Here is a 19,349-nt window from a genome sequence, read left to right as displayed (position 1 = left end):
AGAATCCGGTTTATACCTCTCCCAAACTACTGTAAAGCTAAACAAGAAAATATATAACATGTAGCCATCACCTGTCTGATACTATTACCATGGTTTAGTCCAGGGGTGTCCAACCTGTGGCCCTCCAGCTGCTGCAGGACTACATCTCTCATAATGCTCTTTTAGCTAAGGACCTGGCAGATGAGTATGGGAGATGTAGTCCTGAGGCAGCTGGAGGGCCGCAGGTTGGACACCCCTGGTTTAGTCGATACAGCGGTATTCTCTTTAATGGGAAGATCTATTGCTTACCCTATTGAAGGATTGGTACGCCTTTTTTACTGGTGAGAAAAAGAAACCACAACCGTCCCTGTCTTACTGTGTTCTGTTCATGAGGGAGGGAAAAAAAGTATTTCACAGAAAACAGGAAAGCTGGAAACTGTGTTTGCATAGAAACGTTCTCTTTCAAACTGCGTGTTAACGGTCTCTGTTGTTTCACTTGTGTGCTTTGTCATTTGCAGCCGCATGTAGGTTATTGCTAAAATATTTAACAGGTTCTATAGACTTTCAATCACTAATGGCGAGGACAGGAAGCTTTCTAGGTTGGTGTTTGCTAGGTAGAACTGAGTGAGGAAACTTAAGGGGACAGTTTAATGTCCCAGGGAGCTATTTGAAGAACTTCAATATGCATTATTGAAAAAGTAAATAAAATATGTATTTACTTTAGGTAGAAGCTGCAGTTCCCTGACCCACCGTTGTCTAACAACTTTCTCTAGTCATTGGCTGCTTGAAGCAAAGCAAAAATATCAAAATCTTGTCATATACAGTTGTGTGAAAAAGAAAACACACCCTCTTTGAATTATATGGGTTTACAACAATGATCTGTTCCAGGTTAGCAAGTCTACAAATTGGGTAAATACAACCTCAAATGAGCAACCTACACATGACATATTACAGTGTCATAATTTATTCAACAAAAATAAAGCCAAAATGGAGAATCCATGTGTGGAAAAACTAAGTACACCATTAGTGCTTCCATAGGAATTAAGATGGTAAGTAGCAGACAGGTTTTGCCAATTAAATGCCCTTGATTAATTGGTCGTTGGCAAGTGTGATCACCTCTATGAAAATCCGAAGTTTAAGCAGTTTGCTGGTTTGGAGCATTCAGGTGTGTGTTAACACAATACCAAGGAGGAAAGACATCAGAAATGATCTTAGAGAAGCAATTGTTCCTGCCTATTACTCTGGGGAGGGTTATAAGGCCATTTCCCATCAATTTAAAGTCCATGATTCTACAGTGAGATTATTCAAAAGTGGAAAACATTCAAGACGGTTAACAATCTTCTTAGGAGTGGAAGTCCCGGTGGGTGAACACATCGGCCATGTTTTCCAGGACACACATTTTTACATATTGCTGACCAGCCTAGATAAAGTGCTGCCCTGCAATATGGAAGATGTATAACTGACTAATTGGTTCCCATCTATACACCACACATACTGCAGGGCAGTGTTATATCTGGGCTGGTCCTCAATATGTAAAAATTGTGTGTCCTGGAAAACAGGTCTTATGTATACCATAGTATTCTACTGTCAAGTGTGAGGCCATCTGTCCAACAGCTTAAGCTTGGCCGAAATTGGGTAATTGGGTCCCCAACACACCAGCAAATCTATAACAGAATAGTTGAAAAACAAAAGAATCAAGGGGTCGCAATTGCCCAGTTAAAGTGCAGACCTCAACCTGATTGAAATACTGTGGCGGGGCCTTAAAAGAGATGTGTATAAACAAATATCTGCGATCCTCAATGAACTGAAGCAATGTTGTAAAGACGAGTGGGCCAAAAGTCCTCCACAATGATACGAGAGGCTCATAAAGTCATACAGAAAACGATTACTTCAAGTTATTGCCAAAGGTGGTTCTACAAGCTATTGACTCATAAGGTGTACTCTTGGTTTTTCTCACACGGCTTCAACATTTTGCTTTATTTTTGTTAAATCATGGCACAGTGTAATATGTTATGTGTTGTTCATGTGCGGTTGTATTTATCTAACTTTTAGATCTGCTAAGGAACAGGTGATTGTTATGGCCTTATATGCAAAAACATAGAATTCAAAGAGGGTATATGTTCTATTTCACACAACTGTATATCAAAAACATCTTAGATTTCATGTTGCTACCCATAGTTATGTGTAATAAACTCAGAGAATATAAGCAATGCAATCCATAGGTAAGCTAACACATTTGGTGAACACAATAAATCTAATGCAGAGTCCCTTATCTGCCCCGGCAAGGGCAGATAGAGTTTGGCAGTCACATAGATTGGAGAGCCACGTAGGTTTTGCGTTTGGAACATGACATGGCGGTATCTGAAGTAAGTGGGATGTATTCTACGTGTTAGTGATGTATTCTGTACATTTCAGGCCCAATGTCAGGATGTGCGGAAAAGGAAGCAGCTGGAATTGCAGATCCTCTCAGAACCCATTCAGAGCTGGGAAGGAGATGACATTAAAACACTGGGAAATGTTGCGTACATGTCACAGGTTCTCGTTCAGTGTGGAGCAAGTGAGGTATGTGTTGGGTCAGGTCAAGCGCTAAATTCAAATGTAGTATCAAGCTGGCCCCGCACCCTCGCTTTCAGTGTGAACATTGCTTCTTAACAAATGCCACAGAGTTTTGTTTATGGCTGGGTCCTCCGTTTTTTTTAGATTGTAGGTCAATTCTAATGATAAATGCCTTGTAACACAGACATCTACAACATGACTAAGGACAAGAGCCATTTAGTCCATCAGGCTGCCTATTCTGTCTGCTGCAACGGAAAGAATTTATAACGGTTCAATTATAACCTGGGTTCTGCCAGAGTGTGGAAACTTGTAGAATCTTGATTTGCACAAAAAATGTTCATATGATATGGCTACACATGGGCTCTGTTTAATATATATGCTCGTTTCTTTTGGATTTATAAAAATTGTACTTATTTTATCATATTAATAAGTTTCTCTTATGTCTATGGCTTGGTTGTAGGAAAAAGAAGAGCGATATTTTATGCTGTTTCCAAGTTCAATTTTAATGCTCTCTGCTAGTCCTCGAATGAGTGGCTTTCTATATCAGGTATTATCTGTAATTCTTTACATGAATAAATATGCATGTTTTGGGGGATTTGTGTTGCTGTTATTGGGTTTATTGGTTCAGGAACAATTTTTTTTGTGTGTGTGTGTAAATTATCTTGAAATGTTGCCGTCCTTAGTAGGATTACTTACTTTATTTTCTCTTTTAAGCATCTAGGCAAATCGTTTTTCCTTTCTATAAGCGAAAATGTCTTGAAACAAAAACATGTAGTTTAGTTTCCAATAATAAAAGGTAGCTTTGCCTTTTTATGTTACTCCTTTTTAATAATTTATGTACTGACCATGTGGTTAGTATTTGCATGAAAAATACATTGATTTCTCATCACAACCTTTAATTTCCAACTGCTTTCAGTTTTGTAAACATGTTTTTATTGTAACATGTATTCTAATGTGTTAGTAACTGATAAGGTAATATATACATTTTTTATTTTAGTTCTTGAGAAAGAAATTAAAAAAAAAACAAAAAAAAAAAAACACACAAAGCAAAAAACATTTTGCATAGCAAAAAGTAAAATCTGTAACCAAATGGTTTGGGTACGTTTCATCAAAAAATGTAGCCATTTTCTGCTGTGTTCATTCAATGATGAATCTCCTTTTTTTTTTTTTTTTTTTTTTTTTTAAGGGGTTTCCTTAGACATAATTTTTAAACGTTTGACCCATAATTTAGTATTATAAATCGAGTACGGATTGGAGGAAATTTTATGACAAATATTGCCGTTCTAGCTCTGGAAAATGCCCACAAACACATACTTATTCCTTCTAATTTTGCTTCTTTGAAAGGGGAAATTACCTTTGACTGGAATGTCAGCAGTTAAAATTGAGGACAATGACATCAATAATCACGCGTTTGAAATTTCAGGTGAGAACGTTCTTTCCGTTCTATGTGGTGCACAATCACAGATTGCTATCTCTAGAAAATTATAAACCTGATTGACTCATGATGTGAATCACTTTTTTTGTAGTCTTCGTTTGTGGTCTTGAGGGAGTTCTGCTTAGTCTTGTAATATGTATAGATTTTATACAACTCCATACGTGATGATATGCTTAGAAAACAGCCACTTGCCACACTAGGAATGTAGTAAAGAGATTATTGTGTGTATTCCCCCTCGTCTTGTAAATTAATTTTGTAATTGCACTATATAATTTCATTTTAATATTGATTTCAACCTTTGAAAAAGCGAGACTTTCAGTATTTTGTCCGCTTTAGGTCACATGATAGAACGCATCGTGGTGCACTGTAACAGCAGTCAGGACTGTCAAGAATGGCTGGACCATCTTCACCGTCTGACTAAAACGTTTGGGTCCCATGCTACCCTGTGTAAAACGCAGTCTTGGACGGGTCATTCGGTAAGATTTTCTGACAGTTGGAGGCACATAACTTATTTAATGTTTTGACTGTGTATCCAAACTTCTACCATACTAAGCTGGGGGAAGATATTGTCTCATGCATACTCTTCTTGAACAGGAAGCCCTCACATGAAGTAAAAATCGCAAGACAATATGGTTCCCCCTTTGGCTTGCACCACATTTGTAGTGTGAAATGTCATCAATTCTTACAATCTTCAGACGTCGATCGGCTACGTGCTAATGTTTTCTAGGTTTTACGTTAAAACACCATGGGGTCACTGTAAAAATTATAGGGTTGTGCAGTAGTTTAATGAGATTATGATGCAGCGGTATGTCTTCAGCAGCTGGCTGTCTTCCCTCCTTTTAATTTCACTAATGTTGTATTATGATCGTAAATATTAGACTCCTGTAATGTGTGAAACTTTCTACTCCAAGTGTTGAATGCGTGTTAACTTTTTTTTTTGCTTCTATATTTAGATTTCAGAGCGAAAACAAGCGGCACCTTCTCACCATTCATTTTCAATGCTTCCCCGAGGGCCTTTGGAACCAGCCAAAATCTACAAAACCTGGACTTTGAGTTGCTTAAGGCCTGCCCCCCCACTCCGTCCATCAGCAGCATTGTGTTACAAAGAGGTGAGTCTTAGACATAATCTTCACCGCTATGTTTAATATTCCCTTTCTACATGTCTTTTCAATTAAAAATAAAATAGCGTATTCTGATATCCCCCCCCCTCCATGTCTCTCCTCCCTCTCTCTCTCTCCGAGCTGCCTCTACTGCCTCTACTGTATGCTGATTGCATGTGTTCTGTAGCAGTCCCAAACTACTCAAAGGGAAGCTGGCTATACATCTTTGGCACCAGCAGGAATTAACAAAATTGGAGGCCATGACCCAACAATAAGTCATTACGTGCATGTTAAAAATTATCAATGGGAAAGCTGCAGAAAAGCAGTGAGCATCTGCTCTACTCCATCTCAGAAAGTCCTATAATTAGAAATCAATACTGCTTTTGTACTGACCATTTGTGTAGCCGCATTATGACGAGAAAGCTTTGTTGTCCATACATGGAAAAGGACACCATTTTGCTGCTGCTTCGTAAAATCTCTGCTTTAGTACAGGTGTTCTTGTTAAGTACTACAGTTTGTATGTATGGGCCGCAGTTAGGGGACTGCTGGAATATGGCCTAATATTTGCTTCTGTGGATCAGAGATCGGTAGCCTTGACACACCTAATTACATTAAAAAGAAGACGGCGCTAAAGACACACAAGTATTAAATAATAGTTATAAACAAAAATAATGAAACAAATATAGATGAAATACAAAAAGAATCTACACATAAATAAAAATTTTAAAAAATACAGAGTATGAATAATAAAATAATGATCTCCAGTACAGCTGGAATTTACAAGCAAAAGAGACTCTCACTGTTGAAAATCGTTATGTCTGGCCAGGCTAAACGCCAACAATGCAGTATCTATATCATACGTTTTATATGTGATGAATAACGGATCTACTTGCAGATTACTTTATGTGATGAGGCTCTTGATCGTATATATGAACGTTACAGAATGTTTTTCTGTTCATGGAAAGCCCGTATAGTAACACCTGTTTATAGTAATCACCAAATGGTAGATTTCCTAGCATGAAAAATAATTTTCAATAGCTTTTTGGTCTGTGGATCTGTTGGTGAACAGCTGTGCTCTCAATGCATATAATAAAAATTAAATAATATAAAATACTTATACGGTCTGACGATTTATATTTATTTGCTGTCTCTCATACTTCTTTTCTTTCTCTACATATTGGTTTTTAGAGGATGTCTTATATCTATAAGGTAAGGGTAGACACATCTTTTATGCCGCATTAAGATTGCTTTCCCCAGCTCCAAGTTCTGTCGCTTCTGTCTGTCTTTAGTGCGTAGCAAAAAAATAAATATTTTTTTGTATGTTATGTTCAGAATTCCACGTTCTTTTCTTTAATTAAAAAAGGAAGAAAACAAAATCTGTTAACACGCTAAAACGCAGGCTTCGTGGGATTGCCTTTGCTTTCTGTGTGCCGTTGCATTAACTCTGCTTTGAAGAAGATGGTATGGTTTAACCATTTGAGTGCTGCACAGGTGGGGAGGCATAAAACCTTTTTTTTTTTTTACCCCTCTGGCATTTAAAGAGTTATGTTTTTGGGAGCACCATGATTGCATTATGATATTGTAAGGGATGAGTACATCAACAGGTTATTCCGTTACTATTCTCTCTGAAAAAGCATTTAATGTTCTAAGAGGAAGAACTAATGAATGTACTCCCAGTACAACGGCAATGGAGAAATCCTTTTTATAAAAGCACGGCTGCATCAATATTCAACATAAAATAAATTTTAAAGGCTTTCAAAGCTGGTAGTGGAACATGATTAGAATAAAGAGCTGGATTTGTTGGTATTTTACCTTTTTCCTAGTAGAAATATTGTTTAACGTAGGATATGTGTCTTGAAACGTAGACACATTATCTTAAAGTGGTGATTGCTGGAGCTGATTAAATCCAGGGGATATTTCCGATGTGTGTAAAACATAGAATAGCCTTTCATATGTTTAACAGCACAATTTTAATTCAAAGGATTATCTCACATGGACTGAAGGGAGACTGAGCAATCACCTCAAATAGGTCCTGGGTATCCTGATTTTTTTTTTTTTTTTTTTTTTTAACCCCGTTTAACACACTAGATATTTTTATTGCATAGTTGTAGAGGCAGAGGTTTGAAGGGGCATGGCACAAGTGAAGTAAATGCCCCTTACTCAGGTGGGGAGATATTATAAAACTTCCCATTAAATAATTTTATTGAATTATTTATACCACATTTTGAATATATACGCTTTCCATTTTTTAGTGTTTGTTAGAACAGGCCCGCTTTATTCACTGCTGCCATAAGTACTGGAATTACTGTTGCTCCTACAGCATTTTCTTATATTCATTTTCACTTTTGTAATAGTCGTCCCAAAACACAATTCCACCACTGAAACTTGTTTTTCGTGACCCACAGCTGCAAACTCCTTTATATAAATAAAAGTACTATAATATAATTACAGAGAAATTACTTCTCTGAAGAAGAATAAATGCATACTTTTTGACAGCCTTTTTGTTGTAACAAAAAGTTAACATATATATTAATGTCTTTTTTAACCTGCAATAGTACTACAATTACACCGGATAGATAAAAATGCTTTAAAAGTAAACCTAAGAATATTTATGGATGTTAGGTGTATTTATGGATGTTAGGTGTAGATTCAACCTAGAACTAGGTAGCTTTATCGTCACATATGTATATTTATGTAATGTTTGCCATTTGTAAATAATAGATCAAATGATACTTAATACTTCATGGATTATGAATCTAACCTTATGGGTTTCTAGAAGCTGCTTTTAAGATTTACACAGGCAATCGATATTTTCTTTAACAAATTATTGCGCTCAGTTTTTCCAGTTCCGTTTTTTGGTGGCGATACTTTTTTGTGGACATTTTATCGTTTTTCTAAAGCACATCATTGTTTTATGCCCCCAAGACAGATGCCCATTAGTCAAAATGGTCCACATTCTCTGCTGTAGCTGTAAGACCTTTATACTCTGGGGTGTTATGAAATAACAAGACATTGAAAAAGGCCTGAGGGATAGTTAGCAAAATTAGTTTTATCGCTCAATGACTTAAATATAGACACTCAGGTTTAGTTTTCCTGGATTGATCGAAGGATGTAAGGCACTAATGATTCTTTGGAACATTGAACACACTGTTCTATAGAGATTTGATGACACTAAATAAAAACAACCTATGGTATATTATGGTTCCCCGTACATTGTCAGTATAGTAGCAGGCAGTTCCCCTCTCATTATCTCTCCTACTAGGAGTCTGATGGTAATTTATTACCTGTAATAAATGTATTTATTACCTGCCTGTAGCAGTGTCACTCTTGTTAATACTGAGAATTGGTTGTCCTTTCTATGCCCATGTGGTTCTGTGTTGTAATTTTTGTTGATATATTTAAGGTTTCTGGAAGTCTTATTGTCCGCAAGTCACTGGTCTTGAACCTTTAAACTAATATTCACGTGAGGGTATCTGTATCACTTTCCCTGTTCTTGGTTCCTTGCAGTGCGTAGTGTAGGGTACATCATACAGTGCCTTCCACTTATATTGGCTCCCTTCTCCTATAATGCCTGATGAGGTTGGAGAATACATGGCAAGGGATCTGAGACTATTTCTCCACACAGAATCACTCCAAATCCTTCAAATTTGAAGGTTGACTCTCTGATGTACTCTCCTCTTCGGTACACAGGTTCACAGGTTTTCTATGGGGTTCAAGAACAAAGAAAAGGAATCCCAGCACTCCCAACAGCTTCCAATCTTTAGGATACTTTATTTAGAGAAAGCAAAAAAAAAGCAACATTTCGGCCAAACAGGGCCTTTGTCAAGCTTGAATATTATTTGTCCCCCCATATGCCACGGCACATTGTTTTACAACATAATTTTAATATCTACAGTGTACCTGTGTGGCACTTCTACTACTATCCGTTTGTGCTTTGCATTATGACATGCAAGCTCCAGCAGGCACGATCAAGACGTTTCTCAAAAACCAACAACTGAAACCAGACAGGAAATAAACAACACATCAGCCAACAAGTGATGGCTTTATGATTATTATGTAGTTTTCTTATAATCACCAATTTACGACAGTAGCTTTCGGCTGAATGATCCTCCAAGACGTCTAATTTCTTTAACTTCTTAAGTGGCTGTTGGAGGTCAGATAGAAGACAATGGAGGAATGCAGGAGATATATTTTTTTACAGTAGGTGTAAAGGACCAATTTTATGGGACAACTAGTTTATCTGCTAGGCCTTAGGGATCTGTCATGGTTCAGTGGAACCCCTGATTATGCCATCAATGAGACCAAGAAGTGTATATCGTGCTGCCAGAGGGCTATGCGCTGTTTTTTAACTCATCAGCTGTCATCGGACTTCTCCCATGCTAACAGAAATATACAGTAACCCTGCATGCATAACATAGACGTGACATTCCAGGGCCAATGATTAGAGACCTACTTCTCCTGACTTTAATGGAGCATAATTGTTGGGTAATTGCTAAACAATAAAACACACAATTAAAATGAGCAATAACCTGTGCTGTTGGAGTGAGCAGATTGTTCTTCTAGCTGGGGACTCTTGTAATGTTTGGCAGCCAGAGTTGTAATGTAAATCTGCAGTATACATTTTATAGATATCCTTAGTCTCTCTTCATCCTTCCAATGTACATATTAATGTTAACTCCTTTTTTAATATAGGCTGGGCTACCCCTTCTCTTCAGTGGTCCTTCAGTCTTTTTCAGGATGTGATTCTCGTACTGGGAGTAGTACAGTTGTTGTACCTGTTTTCATGATGGACTTTCTGGGCCAGATCAAGAAAACCTTTGCTTCTTTCCACATATGTGATGTCATTGCCACATTGTTCACAACGAATGCCGGCAAACGTGCAATAATCTGCTGACTTTTAAAGTGTGTATAATATTGAATAACGCAACCTATCTCAGTGCTGTAAAGCCATGTGGTTCGTTGTGTTATGATGCACTTGCTGCTTTCTTTCTACTGTATTGGATGTGATTCAGACCAGTTAATGCTTGATTGTCTATGCACTTCTGCACCACAGATGAGCACCACACTGAAAGGGTTTAACATTGTCTGTAATTTTAAAATGTAAGGTTATCCTACAAAGATATGTGAGTAAATTCTTGGTTTCTTCAGGAATCCAGCAAAAGCCCCAAACCAGTGAAGAAATTTCTTCAAAAACGGAAAACTGAAAGAAAGCCTTCTGATGAAGACTCTGGTTTCAGGAAAAGTATGCCTTTATTGTTGTTGTTGGTATTATTATTACATATTGCCTTACATTAAAAGTACTTACAGAGCCTTAGTGTGAGAAGAGATGATAATGGTAGGAGAGACGCAAGTCATGGTTGGAGTGAAGGAGATAAGAGCAGTATTCTTGAGGGTGTACTAACCCTCATCACCAAATGTTTTATGAGCATTTCTATTTCATTTCAAATAATAGAGAAATGGCTCTGAGACTTAAGTCATGGGTGTTGATAGGCTCTGCTTAAGAGTCTTAGAGTCTGTAGTCTTTTCTGAACTGAGCCTGGGAGATTATGAATATAGGATAATACATTGAGTTGGGAGGAAAGATAAAAGTGCGCATATAAAATGCTTTGCGAGTTATCTGTGGTGTGGATAGAGTCCTTGTGCGCGGCAATTGGTGATCTGTTGGTCTTCACAGTCTAAAGGGCCAAACCGGATGAGTTTCTTCTATATGGGTGCTGGTCCTGTAGAAGCTATGTATTATGCAGGGCCAGCTTGGCTCTTCTGGCAATGGAAGCTCACTGGGGTCAGCCCTTTACAATGCATAGTGATAATCACTACGTTGAAATATCCCACTTTACGTCAAATTTTGGTTTTGCCAATATGCTGAGCCGTAGTATAATGAATACGGTTACACAGATGTGAAATAATAGCTTTGTAATTTTTGTTTCGCAGGCACTATTGCCTTAGAAGAAGATGCACAGATTCTAAAAGTAATCGAAGCATACTGCACAGGTGCCGGCTTCCAGCAAAATCTCACTTCGGGTGAGTAAGTAGAATATTGCACGGTTGAAGGCTACAGCTAGTTTAACCACTCATTCAATTTATAACTTTCCAATGTTCGTGTTTTTCTACTATTACTATTCTTTATTATTATTAATGTTACCAAATGGTTTGCATGCCAATAAAAATTGGTGCTTTGATTTGGCACAAGGAAGGCACGATTAGCACAGTAACCCAAGGATTATGCACCAGGTTTTGACCCAAATTCTCCTGTACTTTAAACTCACCCAGGTCTTTTTTATTTTCATTGTGCTTGTGTGTATCATGAGGGTTCGTTTGATTACAGTGAGACCCCTTCATATTTGTTAATGTTCTAGAGGGCCACATCCATCCCTTACAGATTACCCTATAGTGTACTATTTTTAATACTACTGGCTTAAGTATACTTGTGTGCATGTAGTGCTAGGGCAAAAGGAGGTTGGGGCAATTTTGAAAAAAATGCACCGTTCTCAATTTCTAGTTTACTTCAAATTAAATATTAATTTCAGCAGTTCTTTAAAACCATTAAAACCTTTCAGAAGAAATGGCGATATGCTTTCATGTCTGCTTTTAAAATAATTTCCCAATCTTTTTTTTTTTTCTTTTCCCATCAGTAGGTCTTTGCATAGTCCTAGAATTAACGATCAGCGTTGACTCCTTTTACGTTCTACTGATTTAATGATTTTGGAAAATCCCGATTGTGTTTGTCTCTGCTGTGTATCACATTAGAAAGCTATGCTTGCATACAGATGACTTAATTCTGAACATTTGTGCTCCTTGGCAAGTTAATGTTTTTCATAACGTTTGCCTTAGCCTGTCGATTCTAATCTTGTCATTTACCCTGAATATATGTATTGCGAGTAGCGCTGCACAAATAATTGGCTCTATATAAAAGATAAAGGATTATTAGAACAAGTCGCTACAATGAGTCATTATGATCATCTATTACATAGTGTACTGTACTACCATAATTGCTTGATTATAAGATGACCCTGATTATGAGCCTGGGCTTCTATGAATGAGCACCGGAAGGTCATGTGATGCCAGCGCTCAGTCATAGAAGTGCTGGCAGCAGTGGAGGTTGTCGGTGCGCATCACGCAGACGTCCACCAGCTGCCAGAGAGGAGGAGGATCCGGGTTCCCTGCAGTGCTGCGAGGGCTCTGGATCTTAGTCTTGTAGTCAGACTTCTATAGTGTACTGGTGCTATGGAGAGACAGGATCCATACTGTTCATTATTTGTCTATAATAAAGTGTTGTATGGTCCAGTGGGGAAAACTGGGAACAGTTTTTATACTTTCCACAACAATGGCAGGATTACGATTTGAAAGGGTTAAAGAGGAGAAATGTGAGTATCGATGTGAGAGATCATAATCTGTGTTTGTTGCATGCACAGGAAATATAAATATCGTTTTTTATCAGTATCTATGCCATATATAGACATTTTTTTCCGCACTCAACATGAATCACTGTGGTTATTGTTTTAAGCTCTGATGATGCATTGTGTCGTTCGCAAGGGCAGTGGGGAATATAATCAAATGGGACGTTATTGTAAAGGCAGATTTTAACACTAGTTTAAATTGGAGAAAATGGTGTAAAAAAAAAAAAAAAAAAAAAAGAAGAATTTATTCATACATAGAAATCAGGAGTCATGTCAATGATGTTCCAGTAAAGAAATTACTATCAATATAGTGTTTCATCATATAGGATTATTCTTATGGTATGTGTAGCAGAACACGTTTATAGCACACTATAATGTGAAAGTAAATTGCGGTTTCTCGTAAAAGTGCTCTTGCAATATGGGACAGTGAAAATATTTAACAAAGGTAATTGTCATTTTAAAATGCATTAATAGATACTGGTACAGAAGAAGAAGCAGACTGTGCTCTTGTGAGCTAACGATATTAACCATATATTATACCCAGCACCACTTTCTTACTCTTTTTCCTTTTTTGTACTTAAGGGCCTCGCAAAGATTCAGCTCCACAAGTTCTGCTTCTAGAAGAGGAGAATCATATGATTGAGGAGATGAGAAGCAATGGCCAAACTGCTACAGAAGACAAGTAAGATTGGATAATGTGCCAAATCCTGTCCTCTACGTTCATGGGAAATAATAACCCATTTAAATGTTCAAGGAGCTAAATCATACTTGTCGTGAGTTCCTTCAAAGATTACAATAATTGTTTTAGGTCCCTATAATCACTAACACAGCTTAGATGCTTTCCAACTATTTTCTTCTATTTACAGAAGCCTTGTAGATACAGTCTACGCATTGAGAGATGAGGTCAAAGAATTAAAACAGGTGAGCAGATGCCCTGTCATTTCAATATCTAATAGATTGTGTGTGTGTTTAAAAGTTTGGGTTACTGAGAATAGTTTGTATTTTTTTTCCTGTGAAAGAAAAACAAATTCTGTCCAATAAACTTAAAGTGTATCAGAAATACAGTGTAGATGTTGTTAATGATTAATGTTGTTAAAGGGACTATTGTAGCTGGAAATGGTTGGTTTTTAATTTAATATATTTATATATTTATGTACACAGACCCTGTATCACTCCCATCACTCCTGTGTTCAAATGGCATATTGTGTTCGCTATAAATTGTCAAAAGGTGACAATGTTTTGGCCTCTGTAAACCAGTAAAGCTTAACTTATATATTTTTCCTTACTAGCAGCAATTATCATTAACCTTTTGTAACTATATATAGAATTAATTTAAAAAATGCATATATAATATTACTTTAACAATTTTTTATGTACTTCTGATTGTGATGATTGTAAGGCATTGAGTACTTTGGACACTCGTGCACACCTCTGATGTCCTGTTTTGTATCTTGGTTATTAAACGTGTTGCAGTGATTTAGAACAATGATGAGTGGCAGCCGGTCAGGGATGGGGAGGACAGCTACGTGCTGGAAAAGAGAATTTTATATAAACAACTTTCAAACTGCTGTATGTTTTATATAAAAATATGAATATTGACATAAAGACTTTGTATTTAAAGTTATGAGCAAGCACCTTCCCATCCCTCCCACTTTAAATAATTGTAATACCTTCTATTTCTCCCATTTATTGAAAATCCGGAAGCATTATTTCACTATTGTAATCCTGTCCTGTGTTCATCTTCTCGTACTCTCCTCAGGAGAATAAAAGAATGAAGCAAAGCTTAGACGAAGAACAGAAGTCAAGAAAGGACCTGGAAAAACTGGTCTGGAAGATACTGAAGCAAACAAGCGAGGGGGCGCGGGACGAGCAACCACATTAACGCACCGTCCCTGGATGACTTGAGTATGGTGGATAAGGCGATGCATGCCTAACAGGAGTCTTGTAAGGCAGGGGTTGGTTTACTTGTCCTTCAGCGGTGGTTCTGCAAGCATGTAATCTTATATATGAACGCGATCATGGTCGCGGTAATATTTGCTGTATGTTTACACACTGTATGTGTGGGTTTTTGTTATTTTTTTTATATATATATATCTTTCTGGTACTGAAAGTTTAAAATGAGCCATGAATAATGTATAGTATTGAGAAATAAACTGCATTTTAAGGTTCAATTCACAGCACAACTAATAGATGTGAGAATTGGATGAGGTATAGCTTGCAACAAGATGCACTGCCATGGAAAAATACATTTCTTTTGTTCATCTTTTTTCAAGACTTTGCTTCTGCCAAGACTTTGCTTTTACGTTGAACGTAATCACCGATCAGTTAATAATATGTTGTTAATCCTCATATGAATGGCTTACATCTATAACTGTGCCATACCATATGCTGCAGGATAAAAGCTCACCCCATTTTCCCCCAGGTCATCAATGTGAATGAGCAGCTCGACCATCCCCCTGGTCATATCCCTTCCTTAAAAACATTGCATCAATAGAAGTAGTGGGGAGGGAGTGCATGATTGTAGGAAAGCCTCTGGATGCTGGGCCCATATACAACAGTACCCCCTGACCCGCACATGACTTATGTCCAATGCATCTTGAGTTGGTTTTTATGACATCATAAATTTGCGCACCACCAGTAGGCTCCCCCTCACTCTTTTTCAAGAGACACGGTGAAAGGTGTTTTCACTTTTAAGCCAAACTTATGCTATTCTAATCAGGCCTGTACTTTACTTTATAGAAGATGGGCCTTGCTTCAAAGATTAGATCTATTGAACTTAATAGATTTTGCTACAATTCAATACCTTTGTAGTGAACGTCTGTTGATGTTTTTTATCGACATCTGCCCTGTGAGGAAGGATATCTCCCCTAGACTTTGACTTAATGTCACTGCAACAAATAACAAAGTGGAAATCATTGCAGTGGCCAATGAAATCATAAAAGCTATGTTCCAGCGTGCGTGATAAGTTTTTCTGAGGAAAGTCTATTTTGCGACAAGATTTGCATGTCTGATTGCTTATCATTGTAACAATACTTCCTATTTGCTGTAGTTTTGTGATATATGACCCTAAAAGACATCTGTAAAGACTGTGATACTATAGTCAGTGTGCCGAAAAAGATCACTGGCACGACAAAGTGCTTTTCCTTAGGCAGGTTTGGGAAAGTATTTTTTGTGGTGCATGTGCAGCATATTTTTGTATCTGTTTTATCATTTTGTACAGACTATTTTAGAATCTGTGATAATGAGCACAACAATATGCAATACAACACAACAGATCAATAATTCACGTTTCATATGAACTTCGTCATTACATAGAGCAATATTACATGAGACCTCTTTGTACTTATATCATTTTCTTTAATAGCTTCCAAAATATATTAACTGTGAAGTTCCAGGAACGGCCGTAAACGCATTCTTCAAGGTACTCGAAATGCTGCGTAGAACTCTATTTTGATGATCAGCATGGCAGCTTTGCCTGTGCTAATACACATACGAATATGGCATGTATTTCATTTGCAGACACCCTGACTATATGTTTTTATGTTCATCTGGAATTGAATGATTAAAAAAAAAAAACCTATAAGAGAACATAGGAGGCCACAAAGTAGCAGGAGTGGGACACATCCCCCGTGGAACAGTTCCTGAAATCGAATTCCTCCAAACCAATTTCAAACTTGAGTTTTGCCAGAGGAAACCTTTAACCTCAGATTAATGTGTATTTATACGTAATTATGTACATATCCACCCCAAGTCTATATATTAAGTCTAATACATATTCAACTATTAGAAAAACAGATAATTAATGTTGGATGGATACAACTAGCTAAAAGAATTAACCCGAGTCACCAGTTGACTAAAGGTACTGATATTCCAATTTTTTTCTGCATTTATCTTGCGTGTATTTTTGTATGGTTTGCATACAGGTACAGTATGGAATTAACAGCCATAACATCGAGAAAAAATGATCTAGGATCGGTTTTACCTGCAAGGATATCTTGGCTATGAAGTTCTCTTTCTAGAGAGAGCACCTTCCAGCCGAACAGAGTTTGTTTTTTTGCCCCCCCCAGCAGTTGGTATAAAACAAGGAGGTAAATAGTAGACAGCTTGAGGAATGAGGTAGAAGATGAAAGATAAATAGAAATAAACAGAGTTAAGGTGAGATTTAACATATGCCATTAACCACAGCTGTATGCAGAATGGGTAGTGAGGTTGAACCTGGTATCAATGTCTGAGATAGAGATGAGGAGAGGTGATAGGCGTGAGTGAACTTTTTATACATAAAAACCTTTACATCATGTCTGTGGTATAAGATATATTTAGTCTTCACAAATAGTACACTCACATAGGTAATATTCCAGAATATGGACAATGCAACCACCCAGTTATGTTTTTAAACACAAAAAAATACATTAAAATCATAATTTAAATGGCTTGCATCTAAAAGAACTATTTGTCCACAGTTCAAAAAATATTATTTTTTACCTTAAGATCTCAACCTTATTTAAATAGTGAAAAGCTCTGTTTTCCTCGTGTCAACATGCATTGTTCAATGGACAGCTATGGGAATCTCATACATGGGATCTTGCATAGCCCACGGCTGATCATCTTGGACAAGATAAATGCAAATATTACCGTTGTGGCGATATTTACTATCCATTTTTTTATTACTTTCTAATCATTAATTTGCGCCTAGATGTACTCAGATGATTTCATGATAGCCACTGAGTTGCATCCAAGGCATAGACGTGATATTTTGCCACATTACATTAAAAGCTCACGTCAATATTATAAGTGCCTCAAAAATAGTGTTAAGAAGCTGCCCCAGCGAAAGCAATGCTTATCATAGTGAATTTTATTTGCAAATTAAGAAAGTGCAGGCACTATTTGTGAAAAGGTTTCGTGTCGGAAGGAATCCGATAGCTTTGTGCACCAAAATATGCAATATTCTTCTAAGTGCAATGCAATGCGTGACAGTGATGCAATTAATAATGTATTTTTTCTTCTTCTTACTGCTAAGGATTAAAATGTAATCTTATTTTAATACAATAATAAGAAGCAACAGTATTGTATTATGCTGTATATATTTTTTGTTATAAAAAGTCTGTTTTGAAAGGGCCAGCAGGGATGGTTTTAAATGTAATTATCAAATCCTGCATGTCTCAAAGAAATAATCACCAGCATGCCTAAAATATCACCTCCACGGCTTATATAGAAGGCAATAACCACACTCTTATTAGAAACACCTTAACATACGTAGGCATTGCATTCAATGCTGTAACAAATAGAATCCAAAGAACCCCTTTTAAGCTAATTTTTCTGAGTATTAGTAAAACCTTTTGGGGGGTTCTTTGTATCTGCCTTTTATCATTTTTTTTATGAGTCTGGATATGTTTACTTATTTGCTGAAATTGTAAATACTGTGTATCCCTGTTTGCTAAATGTATTACAAACAGCTTCTTTATCTCTTACTTTATGTATTGTATGGTTTTTGTTGCTGTTATCTGGTTTGTTTTAATGCCTTTTTTTATTGCTATTCAACACTTTCAATAAATATATATTTTTTGTTTTACAGAAAACAATACTTGTGAGTTTTTTTTTTTTTTTTTTTTTTTATTAACATATATGAACTGATGCTGGAAAATAAATAAAATAACTTTAGTTTGTGTAAATAACAGTTAATGTATTAATAATAACCGATCAGCCATAACATTATAACCACCTGCCTAATATTGTGTAGGTCCCTCTTTTTGCCACCAAAATAGCCCTGACCCATCGAGGCATGGATTCCACTAGACCTCTGAAGGTGTGCTGTGGTATCTGCACCAAGACGTAAGCAGCAGATCCTTTAAGTCCTGTAAATTGCGAGGTGCGGCCCCCATGGATACTTCCTGGTGCCGAGTGTTCTCCAGGTGAGGGACGCACCCGGTCATCCACGTGATGTAAAAGAAAACGTGATTAATCAGACCAGGCCATCTTCATCCATTGCTCCATGGTCCAGTTCTTATGCTCACGTGCCCATTGTAGGCACTTTCGGCAGTGGACAGGGGTCAGCGTGGGCACCTGACTGGTCTGCGCAACAAACTGTGATGCACTGTGTGTTCTGACACCTTTCTATCAGAACCAGCATTCACTTTTTCATCAGCTGTTGGATTTGACCACACGGCCGGCCTTCACCCCCCCCGAGTGCATCGGTAAGTCTTGGTCGCCCATGACCCTGGCACCGGTTCACCGCTTTTCCTTCCTTGGACCACTTTAGATAAGTTCTGACCGCTGCAGACCGTGTTTTTCCTGTATAGGCTGGAAAACATTTCTAATGCAGAAAAGGGCCAAGGTTGGTCTGTGAAACGATTTTTATTTCATTTCAGTATCACATAAAGAGTAAAGACCTGGTGTACGCTCTACATTAACTGCAGTGTGCAAATCTGATCTTTACTACGTGATGTAAAAAAAAAAACATAGCCGATGACATCCGTACTAAGCCAAGGTGATTTTTTTTTTTTATGTTCTAGGAAACAGTTCATCAGATTTTGTAAAACCTCAGCAAACATAGAATAAATTTAACTTTTTGTTGCCTGTGCATCTTTTACCCTGAAATAAATCTCAGAAATAAAGCAGGCTAGTGCATAAATAGTTTAATTGAAAATACATATATATATTTACAACAAGGTAAATGTGCAATTAAATATTTTCTTCTGTTATATAGGTACATTTCTCAGGAAGGCGTTTTGGTAAAATACATGTAAATACACATTATTACATACACTTGGAATTTTGCACTTGTTGATTAGGATTAGGTGTGTTTTTACCAACAAGTCTGCCATTGTTGGTTCATATAATGGCTAATGATGGCATGCTTAACACCAATCTAAAGGCATGTTATAG

At 37.1% G+C, this 19,349-nt stretch overlaps 1 protein-coding gene across 2 annotated transcripts in view; it reads left to right on the top strand.

Annotated features, from left to right (window-relative positions):
* Nucleotides 1-15,293, top strand: part of ARHGEF6 (Rac/Cdc42 guanine nucleotide exchange factor 6) — a 33,666-nt gene extending 18,373 nt beyond the window's left edge. Inside the window, exons 12-22 of one of the 2 annotated variants that reach the window (XM_053472898.1) lie at nucleotides 2,395-2,541; nucleotides 2,996-3,082; nucleotides 3,880-3,958; nucleotides 4,307-4,446; nucleotides 4,924-5,079; nucleotides 6,259-6,279; nucleotides 10,219-10,312; nucleotides 11,002-11,091; nucleotides 13,050-13,149; nucleotides 13,334-13,388; nucleotides 14,227-15,293. In XM_053472898.1, the coding sequence (XP_053328873.1) occupies nucleotides 2,395-2,541; nucleotides 2,996-3,082; nucleotides 3,880-3,958; nucleotides 4,307-4,446; nucleotides 4,924-5,079; nucleotides 6,259-6,279; nucleotides 10,219-10,312; nucleotides 11,002-11,091; nucleotides 13,050-13,149; nucleotides 13,334-13,388; nucleotides 14,227-14,349 (1,092 nt within the window). In that variant the 3' untranslated portion in view covers nucleotides 14,350-15,293. The remainder of the gene's footprint in view (nucleotides 1-2,394; nucleotides 2,542-2,995; nucleotides 3,083-3,879; nucleotides 3,959-4,306; nucleotides 4,447-4,923; nucleotides 5,080-6,258; nucleotides 6,280-10,218; nucleotides 10,313-11,001; nucleotides 11,092-13,049; nucleotides 13,150-13,333; nucleotides 13,389-14,226) is intronic. The other variant, XM_053472899.1, reaches the window with a different exon arrangement.
* Nucleotides 15,294-19,349: the final 4,056 nt, after the last annotated feature.

Source organism: Spea bombifrons, chromosome 8, assembly GCF_027358695.1.
Source record: "Spea bombifrons isolate aSpeBom1 chromosome 8, aSpeBom1.2.pri, whole genome shotgun sequence".
In the NCBI taxonomy this organism is placed as follows: Eukaryota; Metazoa; Chordata; class Amphibia; order Anura; family Pelobatidae; genus Spea; species Spea bombifrons.
Note: the sequence above shows the minus strand (reverse complement) of the source record. Positions and strands in the feature narration are given on the sequence as shown.